This window comes from Diachasma alloeum, unplaced genomic scaffold (assembly GCF_001412515.2).
Source record: "Diachasma alloeum isolate Michigan unplaced genomic scaffold, Dall2.0 Dall_scaffold_00572, whole genome shotgun sequence".
In the NCBI taxonomy this organism is placed as follows: Eukaryota; Metazoa; Arthropoda; class Insecta; order Hymenoptera; family Braconidae; genus Diachasma; species Diachasma alloeum.
Window position 1 is genome coordinate 268,087 of NW_021680704.1, and position 17,583 is coordinate 285,669.

Sequence of the window (17,583 nt, forward strand, 5' to 3'; positions counted from 1 at the left end):
GATAAATTTTTTCGAATAATGAACCAATACCCATAAATTCAATTCTTATCCTCACATTTCCATAGAATCCATGAAAAAATAGCAAAGAATTCAAACTGAACAATTTTATCGGATTATTATTGTGTATTAATAATTATAAGGGGATGAAATCTTATGAATCTTACGACTACAATGATTTTTTTTTAGAAGCAAAGTGAATTTGTGTAGAATTGTTCGTGTTTGAGGGATTTATAATGGAAAAAATGGTGGTAAGCGTCACCAAAGGCGACAGTGCCTTAACATTTATGTGTATTCCGTCCTTGTCTAGGGGAGTGCTAAACGTCTCTCCTTTCATACTACACAACAAGATTTAGCGCGGGGTGTTCTTATATACCGACTGGTGTGCAAAAGAACCACATGCGAGAAACTACATTTTCGTAAGTAACTTGAAATCTACTCCACCGATTGGACTACATTAAATTTCAAAATTCATCCATTTCTATCGTTCAATTCTACTGTTCATTTCATTTATGACCGAAATTATATTTTTTGAATTGAATAAACAAATTATTTTTCATGAAATCATTTTCATAAGCTACCAGTGGGTCGATTTTAATAAATCAAAAACCGTTTAGTTTGTATGATGAAGACGAACAACTTTCATCCGAAACTTTTTTCTGTATCTCTTATAGTTTTCGTGAAAAATCATTTATTCATAAAAAACGCACACTGATTAGCGGATAGCGGACGAACCACTGGATCGTTTTTGATAAACCAAAAACCGTTTTGTTTGTACGAGAAAGACGAACAACTTTCATCTGAAACATTTTTGAGTATGTCTCATCGTCTGCTTGAACAATCAATTTTTCATGAGAAATTGAGATAAATTTGTTTATAACTAATTATTGCCCACTGGAATCGCAGAAACACAAAAAAATCAGGATTTCTCAGCCCCGAAAATATGAGTGCGTTTCGGAATCAACTACCGTAGCTGCAGTCAAGCAAAATTGGACAGGGTTACAGTACTATTACTGCGACTACCTCGATTGCGAAACGCACCCTATAAGTCTCGATCATAATGTCTTGCCGCAACTTCATATCCACTGGAAGGGAGTACGGCATATAGGCTACGTCGAATCATTCATTTTCGGGAAGGTTGATAATGGAAAAAAATGGTGGTAAGCGTCGCCAAAGGCGACAGTGCCTTACCATTTATATGTGTATTCCGTCCTTGTCTAGGGGAGTGCTAAACGTCTCTCCTTTCATACTACACAAATAGATTTAGCGCGGTGTATTGTTATATACGAACTGGTGTGCAAAAGAACCACATGCGAGAAACTATATTTTCGTATGTAATTTGGAATGTACTCTACCGATTGGACTGAAATAAATTCTAAAATTCATCAATGTCTATCGTTCAAATTTACAGTTCATTCTCGTATCCAGATCTAACATTTTTTTTTTAAATGGGATGGCAAGAGTCAGTCGGTAAAGCAGGAATTCATCCGTTGTAAAACGAAAGCATAGGCACTATGTCGAATCGAAACTCAAAACTCGAACATGGTGGATATCTTGAGCGAATGGAGAAAGTAAGGCAGTTTTCATGAGTACAATGGTTTTGCATCGAATTTTCATGAAGCCCGCCTAACAAATAAAAGAGAATTAAATCCCATTCTATGAAACATGAACATGAATATAACGAATCATAATTGTCCAAATCATTGAGGTCAGAGGAAAATATAATAATTCTCCTTTCTTAATATTGCGTTTACTAAGGTCTGCTTTGGACAAAGTTCATTAGAAGTAAGATCTCGAATTATGAGATTATTGCACATTTTTTATGTTAAGAAGATAATTTGAATGCAATATAGTGAAAATGATGATCGATTTTTCCCTTTGAACAAATAATATTAATATCCAAAGATAAAATTTCACATATATACTGAGAGAAAAATGACAGAGTTCTCAAACAAGTCTTACTTGTGCCAAAAAAATAGTTTTTGAAAAATTATCAAACAAGGATTTCTCTGTACCAAATATGAAAAGAGTGCGCCGAGATGAAAAATTTTTATCGCGAAAAAAGATTTAGTAATTCCAAAAAAATTGTATTCTCTGTGCAAGCAAAAAATGTTATTTCTAGCATTAATACGCAACGAAAAATATTCGTTTTATGCGAAACAAGAGTTTTACTATTACAGTTTTTTATTTTGACTATTAAATAATTTAAGATATGAAATGAATGCTTAATGAAATAATAATAATGATATGTTAGCAATTTTGTAACTTAGGGACAAAATATTTCTTGATAAACTTTCCTCTCTATGAGGTATTTTTACCCTGAAAAGGCCCATCAGTCTTGTGTGAATCATCCGCCTCTTGAGCCAATTATTTCGTTGTTGTCGAAAGCAGAGTAATTATGCATGTTTGAGACTTTGAAATTCGAATTAAACAATTTCTTTTTCGGTCATTTTCAACTAGCGATTTTGTTGGCCCAAACACGATTCGTTTGAGAACTTGTTTGTTTTTCTCTCAGTTAGAATTTATCCCATAAAATAAGAGAGCAAGAGAGACTGACAGAATATTTGAAGGGTCAAACGGTCTTAAGGGTCAAATGAAGACGGATATTCGGTCCACGACGAAACACTGTTATTCAAACTTGGCAGAAATTCCCGGTACACTTGTTGAAAATTTTTATCAAGTTATAATTACTCTGAAATTTTGAGCAATTTTACCGTTAAAAATTCCCAATTTGATAAAAAATTAAATGAAAACTGTGAATTTCAGTTCAATAGTTCCATGAAAACTAGTGGATATCAGAAAAATTCTGGTAATTATATTCCTGAATTCTCCATTAATTGAAAATGCGGCATAATTTGGTATTAAATATTCATGATTGATTGAAAATTTAACTAAATTACTGAATTCTTGTTTTCCTACTACTCGAAAATTTCAAATTGCAAATGAAATTTTCTGTCAAGTTCGAAATTTCATGATTTTTTTCCCACCTAAATCAAATTCAATGTCGCTCTTCTGACAATTAATGTCAGATTGTTCTCGAAATTTCAACTTTTCTCTAACCGCCTAACGGCCAGGCGATAATGGCATTTGGCGATGTGACAAAAATTGTCGTATTTGCATCTGTCGTCTGACGCGTGACAAATTTTTTGCACAACTCTAGTGGTGAATGAAAATAAAAAGTATGAACGGATGGAGTTTGTTAATTATCTCACGCCAATTACCTGAATTTGGATCATAAATTGGCGTGCAATCTTCATCCTCATCATCACCTGCGCATCCACTTCCCGCTCCCGAAAATATAAGATCATCCATGATGCCAGGCAGACCGGATGCGGGTGTCTGGAAAAAAAACAATCACCCATTACCTCTCCATCACCGATAAGAATAAAAGAACAGAAATGGTGGAGTTTCTCTTCACCTGCTGCATGCGTTGAAGTGGTGCTGTCCTATCTAATAAACTGCCAGGTGGTAATGGCTGTACATCTCCCCGGATAGTAATTACAACTCTATCCTGACTGGCAGCTGCTAATTCAAGTATCCTAGCTCCATTTACCACTAATCCTGAGATAATCCCCAGGAATGGACGCTCGACTCTGCCCTTGTTCTTGTTCCATCGCCCTCCAACTTGGATTGTTGATTGGCCGTTGAATACTGTCAATTGATTCCCTGAAACATCATTAATCATTCTCATCATCAATCCTCATCCTTTCTAAAAAAAAAAAAAGCATGGGCCATATCTCGAATCGAAAATGAGAAACGAGAAGAAATTCGCATTTTCGGCGAGAGAAAAAAAAATAGAACACAGATTTGATTTTTCCTTTTACTCTATTAAATGATTTCAAGTGAGAAAAAATGTTTCTCGTGGTTCTCCATAACAACATGACAACCCACGTTTGAACGCACTGGTGACAACACTTCGAGTTTGAATGCGAGGCTCAGTTGGATCGGCGCTGCCAATATTGTAACTTGATTCTCCGACTTTATAATGTGTATCGCGAGAATGCGAATATCAATCTGTTAGTATGCGCGTATCTTTTTTTACTGGTCATCCAAAAAATACAATAGTTACACCGTTGACAAGTTCATAGGCGATTTATATTGTAACTGAGGACACTTTTCCGATTTGTCGTCCTGTTCTTATTATACCGAATGAAAATCATTTAGTGGTAGTGGAGGGGAAAGTTCTGTCGTGCATAGATACGCGGTGCGCTCGGCCTGAGATGTTGAACAATTGATGTCAAAACTTTTTCTTGGCCGATACGCAATACCGCGTATCTCGATTAGACATGGCGGATATTTCGAACGAATGGAGAAAGTAAGCCGGTTTTCATGAGTGCAATGGTCTTGTGTCGAATTTTCATGAAGTCCACCCAACAAACAACTGAGAATTGAATATCATTTTATGAAAGATTAATAAACTAATCATGATGGTCAAGTCATTTAGGTGAAAGGAAAATGGAATAATTCTGCTTTCTTAATATTACGTTTACTAAGATTCGTCGAACAAGGTTGATTAGAATTGATAACTAAAATTATAAGATTATCTCACATTTTTTACATTAAAGATAGGAGAATCTGAACGCAATATAGCAAAAATGATGTGTGTATGTGTGTGCGTACGTGTGTGACAAAAATTTTGTGCCACGATTCCTCCTGAACAAACGATGCGATTTGACTTTTTTTTTTTAATCGCTGTATTTTCATGTGACTTGAACCTGATTAGATTATGGAGACGATCGTCTCAGCGTTTCTCCAGTTTTTTCCAAAAAACATTTGGAAAAAAGTCGAAAATTAGCGTTTTTTTGTAAACGAGACCATTTCTCCGTGCATAACGATGCGATTTCAAGTTTTTTTTGTTAGAAACGATGAATCTTGATATAACGCACAAATCATGGAATACTGGAAGACATTTAATCAGCAGTTCACTAGCTTTTTTCGAAATCGATATACATTCAAGAAACAAATTTACTTTTCTGATAAATTACAGCTTTTCTCGATGCGGAATACAGCGATGTGTGTGCATGGGAGTGTGTGTGAGTGCGAGCACGCGCACGGATTTTCTTGTCTTCTATGGGTATTTCCTCGGAGAAATGTGAGAAAAAGATTGAATAAATACATAATAAAAAAATTAATGAAAGAAAAAACAAATGGTCGGGAAGTTATTGGTGCGACCCGTAATGGGTCACATCCAATTCCACCAACCCCTACCGGTCATACCCTAAAGAGGGAGCGCGCGAACGGGCCTGATTTTTGTTTAATTAGTGAGCCTTAAACTTACGGAGGCGGCCCCCGTGAAAAACGATAGAAAAAGTTTTGTTGCAAATATCTTTCTCAAATGCATACAACACTCAGATCGAAGACCATTCTTTCCTAGTGGCGATGATAAACATGGTATTATATTGATGAGATGAACAACAAATTGAACAACAAATTGAATTACCGTGTGAACAAACTAAAAATTGATAACAGTGTAGACACGCACTTTTACCAGAATATCAACGGACATTGAATTTCATAAATTCACACTCTAAAGTGTGTTCTAAAAGAAATTAAGTAGTAATTATATGATTAAAATCTTATTCAGTGAGCATAGGAATTCGAACATGAGCAAATCATTTAATACTACAGTGGTAAATTTTAACAGCTAATAAATTGGAACATGTGATTCTCATCGGTTATATTGCTTTTAGCAGCGAGAATGATTATAAACAATTAATTGAAGAAAAGAAAATCGTATCTGACAGGAAAAAGAGTATAGTGAAAGGGCATCAACATGGGGTGTAGTGACGCTAGTCGATATTTAAAAAATCGACTGAGAATCGTGGTCGGTGTTTTTGTTTGGACCGGTATTAGGGCACCATGAAATGATTATATTTCCCCGCCGCAGACTGACCACACGGGACTGTCCGCTCATTTTTTCCAGGGAAAGAGAAGGGCAGCCATTTGTGGTTTAGGGTCTGAAATCTGTTAGTTCTCGAGACAGGCGAACATGTGGTGTGGAGAATCATTGAAACCGCGAGAACATATGTTTATTGCATGTATAACATGTGAAGCAACATTATATGAATATTTTTGGTGTTAACATTATCATTGGAGAACGTGTTTTCATCGAGTTTTCATGACTCAGATTTTTCTCTTTCGAGATGTAGATTTTTGGGAGATGCTATTTACAATGAGTGGGATCTGCAGCTTCCTCAGGGATATGTAAATCAACCGAATAGTGAGGACCAGGCCAGTATGCGCGGTGACGTAGTAGTTGGAACGCTATTTCTCGATCGGAAAAATCGATATTCTGGTTATTTTTTGAATAGGGGAGTAGGATCCAGTGGATTTAACCGGATGTGGAACCGGTCGGTAATGGGCACCCACATTCCTTCACATCAGCGGACTATACAAGCGTTCATATTCGATATTCTCAAAAAAACTGCAATAAAAAATAAAGAATTCTCACAAACCCTCAATATTGTTTCGGATTTTTCGCACAGAAATGAAATGAAATGTTGATTTTCCCAATTGGTACCTGTTTTTCGATCAAAAAAAAATTAATATTATCAAATATAATTTTTTACAGTTTATTGCAAGACACAACACGCCGTTGAAATGACTACATCAGGTTTCCAGCGTCAGTGCAAAGTTTTGCATGCGAAATTCGCTCTAGTGTAACGATTTCCATTCTGAACAGTTCTCCATTCCTAAAAAAGTTACGCCGACCCGCATAAGGCGGGTCCAACAATAATTTAACGTTACTACCCGAGAAAAAATGAGTTCGTCTGACAGTGCTCTACCAGGCGAACAGAACTGAGCAGAAACGTAAATGATTACAGTTGGACTGTGGTTTTTAGGCCACTTTTTTCCGCATCGCCACTTTCGGGCGGCTACCATACATGGCAAGCACATACCAACTGTTACACTCGCCACCTGTTTGTTCAGTAGCCGAGCATAGTCACATTACCAGTGTGGTATAAAAATTCAGGCGGTCGTCGGTTGTCACAGCGCATGGCATTCAATATCACATATCGGCCATTGGTTCTGTACGCGCGCATGCGCTCAATTTTTTCCTTATCGCATCATAATTATTTCTGGGCAATCGTATTTCATAAACACTGTAGCAACAAGTGTCGTTGACGCCGCATTTCAATCTGAAGAAGTCCAATAAACTGTATCATATTATTAGGGGAACAGGAGGTACATCGGGATGGCCGTTAACCAGTTGATTCAACTGAAGGAAACGGGAGTTCTAAGCCACTTTTTCCAGGGTCTGGATGCTCTAGCAGCATCCCTTACAAATTTAATGGGCTCAATTGACGAATATTAATGCAAAATGTATCATAACTTCACAATATGACTGCAATGAAATCGAATATTGCTCGGGTCAGGTCTGTACAGGTTACAGAATTGATGAGACAATTTTCGTGAAATCCAAGTGCTTGAAATTTTACTGCCCCTGTGGATCACCCTGGCAATTAGCTCTTGCACGCCATAATCTAAATTAATAAGTAAATGGCCAGGAGAGCATCGACGTTACGGCAGTGGCACAACACAACGCCACAAGTCCAAAAGTGGGTTAAGGTGGTGTGGTTCGATGCTCCCGGCTTAGACAAGCAACACATGTCGGGTATGTGGAACAGGGGATGAGAACGTGGATAACTATTTTTTTTTCACTCCGAAACAATTTTTAATGAATTCGTATTTAAAATCGAATCCGAGGTGAGAATAACTCGACTAGATGTTCATGGTTGCTAGGATTGAAAAGCAGCAATTTTATGGCAGATTATCAATCAGTCTAAATCACTCTCATGATCCTTGACCCGAGATGGAGGTGTGGAAGGGTCACGTGACGGTCACAATCTTTTACATCATGTGTGTTGATGGTTTTGCTTCCGAATGAAAGCATTGTATTCGCCAAGCCCGAAGTTTCCAATTTTTGTGCCAGGATAAGGTTTGGCTTCAGGAGTTCGAATATGCTATTTTTAGACCACGCCTGGATGTATTTTTTTTTTCATTTTCTTTCCGGCTATGCAGCACATGAGCGCACATTTTTCAAAGATGATTTCGATCGGAAATTTTCTGAATTTTCCGAAAAACATCAGATTTAGACACGAAAATGCGGAACAGGCTGAAATCAATGTGTGAAGTTTTATTTTTCAATTTTCGCCATGAAGTTGAAGTGGAGGAACAAAATGGCCACCATTTTTGAAAAATTCACAAAATTTCCGATCAAAACCTATGTTTTTAATTTTTTTTCAGCATTTTTTAACACGTTAAATAAGAGCAAAGAATTTCGAGTCTAAAACGCTTAATCACGGAGAGTGCGTTGAATTAAGCCACGTGGTCTCCTGCTAGGTGAGGAATCCTCTTTTCTATACGACATAAATATTGAGAAGAACCAAAAAAAAACAGAAAATTTTGAGGCCAGATCTCGTACGATATTTGGCGGAATGGCCCATATATGTACGTGTGTGTGCATATACATATCTGACCGACCGTTCTTCAACGATAACTAAAAAAATTATTGTTTAAATGAATCCAATTGTTTTTCAAGTTATTATTCCAAATTCCATCTTGACCGAGTTCGATCATGAGATAATTGCACTATCTGTTGTTGAAAAAATTTATTTTGAAACCAATATTTAAGAAGGGAAAAAAAATTGGAACATTAAAGGAATCCGGCTGCCAACCTTCAGGTAATGTTGGCTGTCAACGTTGGGGTAATGCTGAACTCAATGAATCATTGAATTAAATTAAAAATACATCGTCATAGAAATTCCATTCGGAACCAAATTGCTAATTTGTTAGCAAAAATGTATTGACGGTTTCGACGAAAGCAATTTCCCACTTGCTTTTCTTCTGAATGGAAGCATTACATTCGTAAAATTCGCAATTTTTACTTTTTTGTGTCAGGATAACAAATTTTGGTTTTATTGAAGCGTCAAAAATTTTAACGTTGGGGCAATGTAGGCCGTCGACGTTGGGGCAATGTTGGCCGCCAGCATTGCCGTAAAGTTGGCTCCCAACGTTATTATTATTATTTTTTTTCAACTCGTTAATGAGATCGTTGAAGGATCCTCGAGGGTTCTGACTTCACCTCCAAAACCGCCCAGTAAGCTATGAGCGATGCAAACTTTTCCTAATTACTCTACAATAGTGCTCCCTCTAACCAGAGGGTAAGCCCTACTGCAGTCCAAAATCATGCAGTCTAAGTAGACGGAGGGAACCAAGAAGGATAGCCTTCTGCATTTCGCCAACTACTATAAAGGCATTACGCCTACAGACCCCGATGGTTTCCAGCGCAGATATGAAAGACTGCTTCATTCCCCCCAGAGAACCAATAATAAGGACAACCAACTTAACCCTGAATCCTCGATTAATTTGACGAAGCTTACACAAAAGTGGTTGATACTTGAGCCGCTTATCCTCTTCCTCAGACGTTATATTGCCCTCAGCAGGAGCGTATCCTACTATTATTATTATTATTATTATTATTATTATTTTTTTTTTTTTTTTTTTTTTTTANTGAGCGATCCTCGAGGGTTCCGACTTCACCTCGAAGACCGCCCAGCAAGCTAAGTGATACAAACTTTTCCTAATCGCTCTACAATGGTGCTCCTTCTACCAAGAAGGTGAGCTTTACTGTAGTCCAGATTAAGTTAAAGTAAATTCGAAATGAAAGTTAATATGAATAGAACCATTCTGGTTGAATTTGTGCTCAATTGGCAGTCTAGTATTAGTGACAATAATTAATCTACAAGTGCAAAAATAACACTGAGTCTTATAAGAAAATAAACTTTTCGTGGTTGAAAAAGATTAAAATGTCAAAAAATAAAAAAATAAATAAAAATTCTATGTCTAATATGCAAATTGTCGCCAGTGTCAGACTTTGATAATAAATAATTTTTGTGATATCTGCTCAAAAATCCACTTTTCGAAATCGTTTAGGATGTATAAAGCGGTTGTTTTTCGCATGGCGCGCATCAAGTTGACGAGCGGGCGTCAACTGAATTTCGAGTGCGTAAAGCAAAGCTTGAAGTTTACGCACTCGTGCACAAAAACAATCATATTACCCGCACTATCGTTCTGAACAGTGAGCTCGGCAGGTATCACAAAAAATAGTATGTGTTACACGTGCGTGCGAAAAACTGGAATATTACGCGCTCCTGTAATATCTTCCAAATTAACACATCCTCGTAATGTCTCCCAAAAAGTGGCGGGTAGAGAAAGGTACCCGTTTAGCACGTAGACTGAGGGTTAAAAATTTTCAATCGCAAAAATTGTTAGAAGTGGTGAATCAGTAATCAAGCCAGTTATTATTTCATATAAACAAAATGAGATGTATTATATCAAACTGGATTTATTACATGTGGATTTGTATTCAATTTAGTTGCACCGTAACAGGTTGAACGAGAGAGCGCGACGCGTATCGATATCATATAATAACTAATAAATTCTGACTCAATAAATAAAACAGATTTTTATAAAGCGCGAATATTTGAATATTTTCCTGAACAAAAATCATCCGACCAAGCAGATCCCACAGGGCGAACAAATAGTATATTGTGTTACTAGTGCGTAAAGTTCCACTTTTTCACACGCTCGTGTAACACATCCTATTTTTTATGGTACCTGCCGAGTTCACTGTTTGGAACGGTAGTGAGGGTAAGGTGGTTTTTGTGCACAAGTGCGTCAAGTTCAAGAGCTTGCGTAAAGTGGATTTCGATCGCGTAAAGCGAAGCTTCACTCACTCGAGTAATCTCGATGAATAATTGCTCTGCTTTCAAGAACAACAAAATATTTGGCTCAAGAGGGGGATCATTCATATAAGAAGTTTAGCAAGAAATATTTTGTCCCTAAGTTTTACAAGATTGTTGTCACAACATTATTATTATTTCATTTAAGAATTAATTTTTTGTTTGTGATTATTGAACAGCTGAAACGACAAACTACTATCCCTGGTTTCATGTAAAACGAGCATTTGCCGGAAGCAAAATACGTATGGGAGCATCGAATAACGAAGAAGTAGTGCTAGAAATTAAACTTCTTGCATGCACCGAGAATAAATTTTTTTTTAAAAGACTAAATCCAGTTTTGCAATAAAAATTTTCAATCTCTGCGCACGCCGAGGTTTATTTGGGAACTCTGCTATTTTTTTTTCAGTGTATGATGAAATAGAAAAACTGGAGATTGTTCCACAACTCAAAGAGAAGATATGCATGATAGAATCAAGGATTGCCTTCCGTTAGTCAACAACTCCACTGTACACAATGGAATCCATTCAAACAGGGTGATATTAATCTCGATAATCATCAATCCACACACTGTGGAATTCATTTCGCCGCCGGAACATGTACCCAGTACTATGTGCACAGGGAGGGTGGATGGCAATGCGTAGACTGGTTAATTTGACTCTATGTACCGAACGTGTGTTTAGTCATTCCCCCTCAACAGTTTGCTCTCCTAGTATCACTAAACACAATTTCATCGACAAAATGATTGATTGGACTTGCTCTTCGTGTGGAATGTAATTAGCCAATGCAGAATTTTATTCCACATCTTCTGTTGTGCAATTTCTGAATATGTTTTTTGCTGACATGTGTTTTTTTATTGACAGAAAAAATGTCCGGGATTTTGTTTCCAGATTGTTATCGAGAGTGGCATTGTGTGTGTGAGACGAAAATGGAGGTAGAGAGGAGAGAATGGATGTAGCTAACGGCGAGCATCTTGTGAGGAGGATTCTCGATCCTCTTGGATTTCCCAAGGACGACGGGAAAGGCATGTCGGCTTTTCAGTCTTTCTAACCTTTTTGCTTTACACACACTCGCCTAGCTACTGCTATCCCATACTTGCCTGGTCTTTCTAAACACGAGGCTTGCGTTAGGACGACCCTAACCACCCTAGTTTATTCTCCATGAGACATTGGATGCCTCTAAATAATCAGAATTTCAACGTCGTTTGCATAATCAAGTTTTTTAAACCGAAAATCCTGGTTTTCCTCGCGCTCCCACATTTTTTTCAGGGAAGGTCAATCCGAAGGCCATTCCTCATGTTTTTTTTTTTATGACACAAAATATATTGTGAAAGTCCTAAAAAAATCGTGAGAAGACAAGTGCGTTGGACCGCGTGGGAGAGACGAAAGAATGCAGCTCCGGGTAGTATAAACACTCGTAAAGCGATAGTGAGAAACAGATATTTCCCATGATTCTTATTTTCTCACGATGAGGGAAATAATGAGATTTTGGGTGGTCGCAGACACACATGCGTATTTGCGTAACCGTTGGAGAGGTAGCGTGAGAAGAAGGCAAAGTTGGGGCTGGATTTGGTGCCCCGGTATAACAGGCATACATCAGGATGATATTGGTTGAGGAGTTCTCGGTTTCCTCGACGATTCCTTCGGGAGGAATATTGAGGAGGTAATGCAAAACACTCCACGAATTTAAAAGAAATTTATCCAGTGAAAAAAAATGAGATTTTCGGTTAGAAACAGATAAATCATCAGAAGATACTAATCAGAAAGAACAAAATTTTCTGATTAGTGATATGAGACTATCAAGTAATTATCAACGAGGGGCTACTCACTTCATAATTAGGTGACACCATGATTTCGAAATGAAATCGATTTCGGGTGATTTCAGCGGCGATTTCAGTGATTTCCCGACAAAATGATTTCGGTGATTTCGACCCTCACGGAAGGTGATTTCATGATTTCGGATGATTTCATTAATTCGAAATCAGTGATTTCAGAAAAATAAAGTTAATAAATAATAGAGGTGGGGCAAAACGGGTTATGTCAAATTATAAAAATCAGAACTGACAATATTAACTGGCAAATAATAATGAATTCGTTTGATTCTACTTCGCCAATCTTGGGTTAATAACGATGAAAAGCGTTCCATTTTACCATTTTACTATGTCAGTGAGTACGGCATTTTATTATGATCGTTGACAGGTATGTCAATTTCGAAATCACGAATTACTTGCACGGTTGGCGCTTTGTTTCAGCCCGATCAGTAGCGTAGTTCCTGAGATATAACAACTTGTTCAAAGTTCATTTTTCCTCAATATTTCAAAAACTACCCCACTGATTTCAATTTTTTTTTTCAAAATACTCGTCAGGCAGCAACTATCTGGATCAATCAACATATGTACATCAGTTCATACAAAGTTTCGAACATATTCCCGTTTTAAAATTTTTTTTTCATTCTTGTACGCACAATAACTTGAGAAAAAATGAGGACAGCAAGTTGAAATTTGGTATGATTATAGCTCTGACAATATTAAAGGTTGATATTTTGGATAGGCGCAACCGGCCGACCAGTTTCGGAAATATTTAACCTTTGGTATAAATCTTTTTCATTAAAAGGTTGAGTATTTTCCTGTAGACGGAGAGAAATTTTCTAGAAAAATTCTGGTACGAGTACTGAAAAGAATTACAATCGGTTAAGGTAAAATTTCTTGGTATTTCTGGTAAAATTTCTGGGGATTTCCGTGAAATTTTCACAGAAATACGGGGAAAAATTCACGTTTTCCCCAATAAAATTTCTAGTGCCGGCACTGGAATTTTTTCCTGGCCGTCACTTTGCGCCTCTTTTCCCGTGCTAGCACTAGAATTTTTCTAACAAATTTCTCTCCGTGTAGACAGCCGGTAGCATACTGTAACAAATAACTCTAATTTCTACATTCTTTTATCACACTCATGAACCTCAAATTTATGCTATAATTTTATAATTTATAATTTATGCTATAATTTTCATTTACCGATACCTATAATTAGCTAACGTCAGTTAAAAAATTACTATATTATGTGCAAATGATCATGGACACCCTAATTTTTGCCGACAAGTCCATTAATTTTCGAGTGCAGAGTCTGAATATTCCACTCCTGTATCTTGAATTGTCGCTGACTAATAATGAGCAACAAGTGCATTAGGAATGCTTTCTTGATGAGAAGATTTTTGAGTCACATTGTTAATGAAAATTTACGGAGAGAAATATTCAATAAAAATTACGTATCTTTTCCGTAATTCCGGAGCGAAGTTGTAGGAAATTTTACAGAACTGTCACGGAATTTTTCCGGAGCGTTCCGTAATTTTGATCTGAATCTCTTGTGAAAAATTACGATACCGTCACTTAAATTTTCTGAGTCGATTCCGTAATCGGTGAGTGAAGTGAGAGTTCCGTAATTTTTACTGAATATTTCTCTCCGTGTTCCAAAATCATCGCACTTTCAGTGTACAATGATGCATGAAAATTATATTTCTAGGGAAGACCGACTGTAATGGTTAGGTGGCTGAGGTGTTGCTCCGTCGGACATCTAAGCTAAGCAGCGTTGAGCTGGGTTAGTACTTGGATGGATGACCGCTTAGGAACACCTCGCTCGCACAAAAAATTGCGGGTGGTAGGTACGGTGTAGCGGCCTAGTGTCTCCATCTAGTCAGTGTGACAGATGGATATATTAGGGCACTGCACAATCGACCGGCTGTGCGACTGGGGTTTTACATGGTTTCCCGTGCAGTCCTAGCTCAAATGGGGCACAGCTAAGAGTAAGACGGCCATGATACCGCAGATAACAATGAGAGGAAAAAGAAAGGAGGGGAGGCAGGCTAGAGGAGGGGTTTCAAATCGAGAATTACTTCGATAAAACCAATGAAATAGAAAAAATAAAAAAAAAAAAAAATATATATATATATATATATATATATATATATATATATATGCACAGCGTACATATACGCCTCCATATACACTACATAAAACCAATCGCTGAACAAAAAAAAAATCCTAATCGGCTGTATCCTTGATACAGCCGTCATATTTAACGTGCATACGTCTCTGGACCGAAATTCTCATTGGTAGCATCCTTTTTAACGTAATTCGTCACAAGAATTTAATGTTATATTCAATTCTATACGTTTCTATAATTTTATAAAGTATTTCAAAATTGAAAAATTCGTGATTCATAATTAGAACCTGCTTAATTGACGAATTCCATGGAAATACTCAAGAATTTAAAAAATTTCGAATTTTCTAATCACTTGATACTATGAGAAATTGTTCTCAAAAGACTTAGTTGATTAAGAACGCTTTCTATTCATTCGCTCCTTATCTGAGAAATGGCACTGTCTTCGGCCTTGGGTCATTTTAACCCCACCATCGACGCATTGGCCAATCAGAAAGTTTCTCCCCACCATCGACTCATCGGCCAATCAGATTTCTAACTTCCCATCATTGACTCTTCAGCCAATGGTGAGTTTTTGCGCAGTAACCTTCTATTAATTTAGTGCACCTAATCCACCTGGGCCATTTCGCCTCGAGCAGCAGAAGAACAGGGAGCGGAGTAGCACAGGAGCAGAACCAGAATTCGAAAACGAGAAAGGAGGGGAGGAAAGAACGGGAAGGGAGCACTCTACGAGAGGAATCTTTAGCTTTAAACCATCGATAGTCGTTTATTGGAAAACTCAATTTTGCCTTGGAGATTTAACTCTCGTCTTTAGGAAAATCTCAGTTCTCGCTGTAACCAAGAAACTCAATTCCGCTGACTAATAAGGAAAACTCAATTTACGCTTTTAACCCTCCTGAACTGGCTAGATCTCTTACGTCTCACTTGCACTGCAGTGGCGCCCTAGAGGTTGAGTACTTGGCGGCGGCGCGCCCCTCTACACGCCAGTTCAGGAGGGTTAAGTATCGCCGATAGATGGCGCGGCTGCATAAGCATTTTTTCGCTGAGTGACCCCCCAAAACGAAACCATAGACGTATCCACGTCAAAAAAATTGTTCCCATTCGGATTCAAAATTCAGGCAATATTAGGAATTAAAAATTATTTTTGGAGCTAATCAAATTTATTTGTATCTGGTCCATGCATTGAATGGTTTTCAGATTGTTTTTGTTTTAATAAATGAAAAAATATTAATCCATGCGAAAAAGTGGCAACATCGTCGGTGGTTTTTTTTTTCACCAGGAGCTGGTACTACTGGCTCGAGGGAGCTCCAATCACAACGCTTCATCGCTCTCTCAAGAGACGTTTAAATTGACCGCGCTACCCCCATCCGATCGGTACTTGGGATGTAGCTGCTTGTTTGGGCTGCGTGCGCAAAAATTTCATTTTTCAGTACTTTTTTCGCTATTATTTATAAACAATGCTCCTAGGCGACAATCTTTTTCACTCAAAAAATCATTGATCATATGTTCTAAATGTGTCTAAAGTTTTATGACTCTGGCTGCATATTTTCCTTGGGTTTCGCTTTTTTTTTTATGATTTCCATAAGATCACGGGTTAAATGACCACTTTTTAACAAATTCATAATAAATTAACCATGCTCCCCAGCAGTCTGAAACTGTGCACACGCCTTTTCCATCATTTAAAGAATACGTAAAAAAAAAAGAAAAAATGGCTGCTTTTTTTCTAACCCTCCGGGCTCGCCCGATTATCTTTAAGAACTCGCGCTTCTCTAGCATCTCACTTGCTCTACAGTGACGCCCTATATAGGTTGCGTATGGTTTAGCGGGGATTCCCTCACGATGCGACCACTTAAGGAGTAAGTTGCTGCGTGTATATGAGGTTAAATGGGTCCGCGATAATTTCAGTATTTTTTCCACATTGCCAACTGGTCGATAATGTAGGGAAAATGTACGAGTTATCTCGTACATTTTCCCTACATTCGATGCTCCTTTTAACCTCATGTATACATAGCAACTTTAGAATTCATTTTTCTTGTTGTCCTGAACCTGGGGTTTCTTAAATTTAGCAAGGGGTGCTTAAATGGATTAAACAATATGTGAAAAAAAAATCATAAAATTGGCTGCATTTTTTGAATATCCTACTTCTCTCCTGAACATCGTTAGTCACCAAAAACCCAAGTTGTCGGGTATATCCACACAGACATGGCCCTAAAATCATCATTTCTTCACGTTTCATAACATTGGAGACCATTTGCAATCAAAATTAGAAAATCGAAAAATCGTTCAAAAACAAGACTTCCATTCGGAAGCGAAACATTGGAGACTGAACATCACGAAAGATTCAAAAATCAGCTATACCTCAAGATTACACCATTAATTATTGATTTGGAATCCATTAGAAATATTTGCTGTTGAGTACCTGGCGAGTGAATCGCCTCCTGATTCTTTCGTCTTCTCCTCGAAGAAGTGGCTGATGAGGGGTAGCTAACAAGACCCATCCAACTACCTACCCCACTCTGATCTCCTAGTCCAACTGGGAATCAGTTTCCCCTGAAGCTGCGAAGATTCTCACGACCGCATATAAACGACATTCCACAGCCGTTTTCAACGCGACACATATAAACTCCCGTGGGAAGATTTTTTTCTCGATTCCTCCACGACGAGAGAGATATATGTATATATTCCATTTGAGCTAGCCAGTCAAAACGGGAATTAACTCTTTCGAGTGTCTGACCGCCTACTACCGAAACATTATTTTCTGCCCTCGAGAAATGATTATCCCACGCTCCAGTTGCCTGCGGGAACGAGACACATTTCGTGAGAAAGTTGTGAATTCGGTTTCATCCCTGGGAATAATTATTTTCGCGAGGTGAGTGGGATGAATGGCTTGGAGATACTATCGCGATTTTATTATT

The 17,583-nt window shown here is 37.7% G+C and overlaps 1 protein-coding gene and 2 non-coding genes across 3 annotated transcripts in view; all 3 read right to left on the reverse strand.

The window, feature by feature from the left end:
* The window catches only part of LOC107043433 (neurexin-3), a gene marked incomplete at its 5' end in the record, with an annotated part of 98,367 nt that overhangs the window by 10,271 nt on the left and 70,513 nt on the right, over positions 1 to 17,583 (reverse strand). Inside the window, 2 exon segments of the mRNA XM_015264946.1 lie at positions 3,219 to 3,336; positions 3,416 to 3,663. Coding sequence (XP_015120432.1) covers positions 3,219 to 3,336; positions 3,416 to 3,663 — 366 coding nt within the window.
* Positions 238 to 341, reverse strand: LOC114841488. Its single transcript, XR_003783136.1, has one exon. It is a non-coding gene; the product is annotated as a U6atac minor spliceosomal RNA (small nuclear RNA).
* LOC114841487 lies at positions 1,146 to 1,252 on the reverse strand. Its single transcript, XR_003783135.1, has one exon. It is a non-coding gene; the product is annotated as a U6atac minor spliceosomal RNA (small nuclear RNA).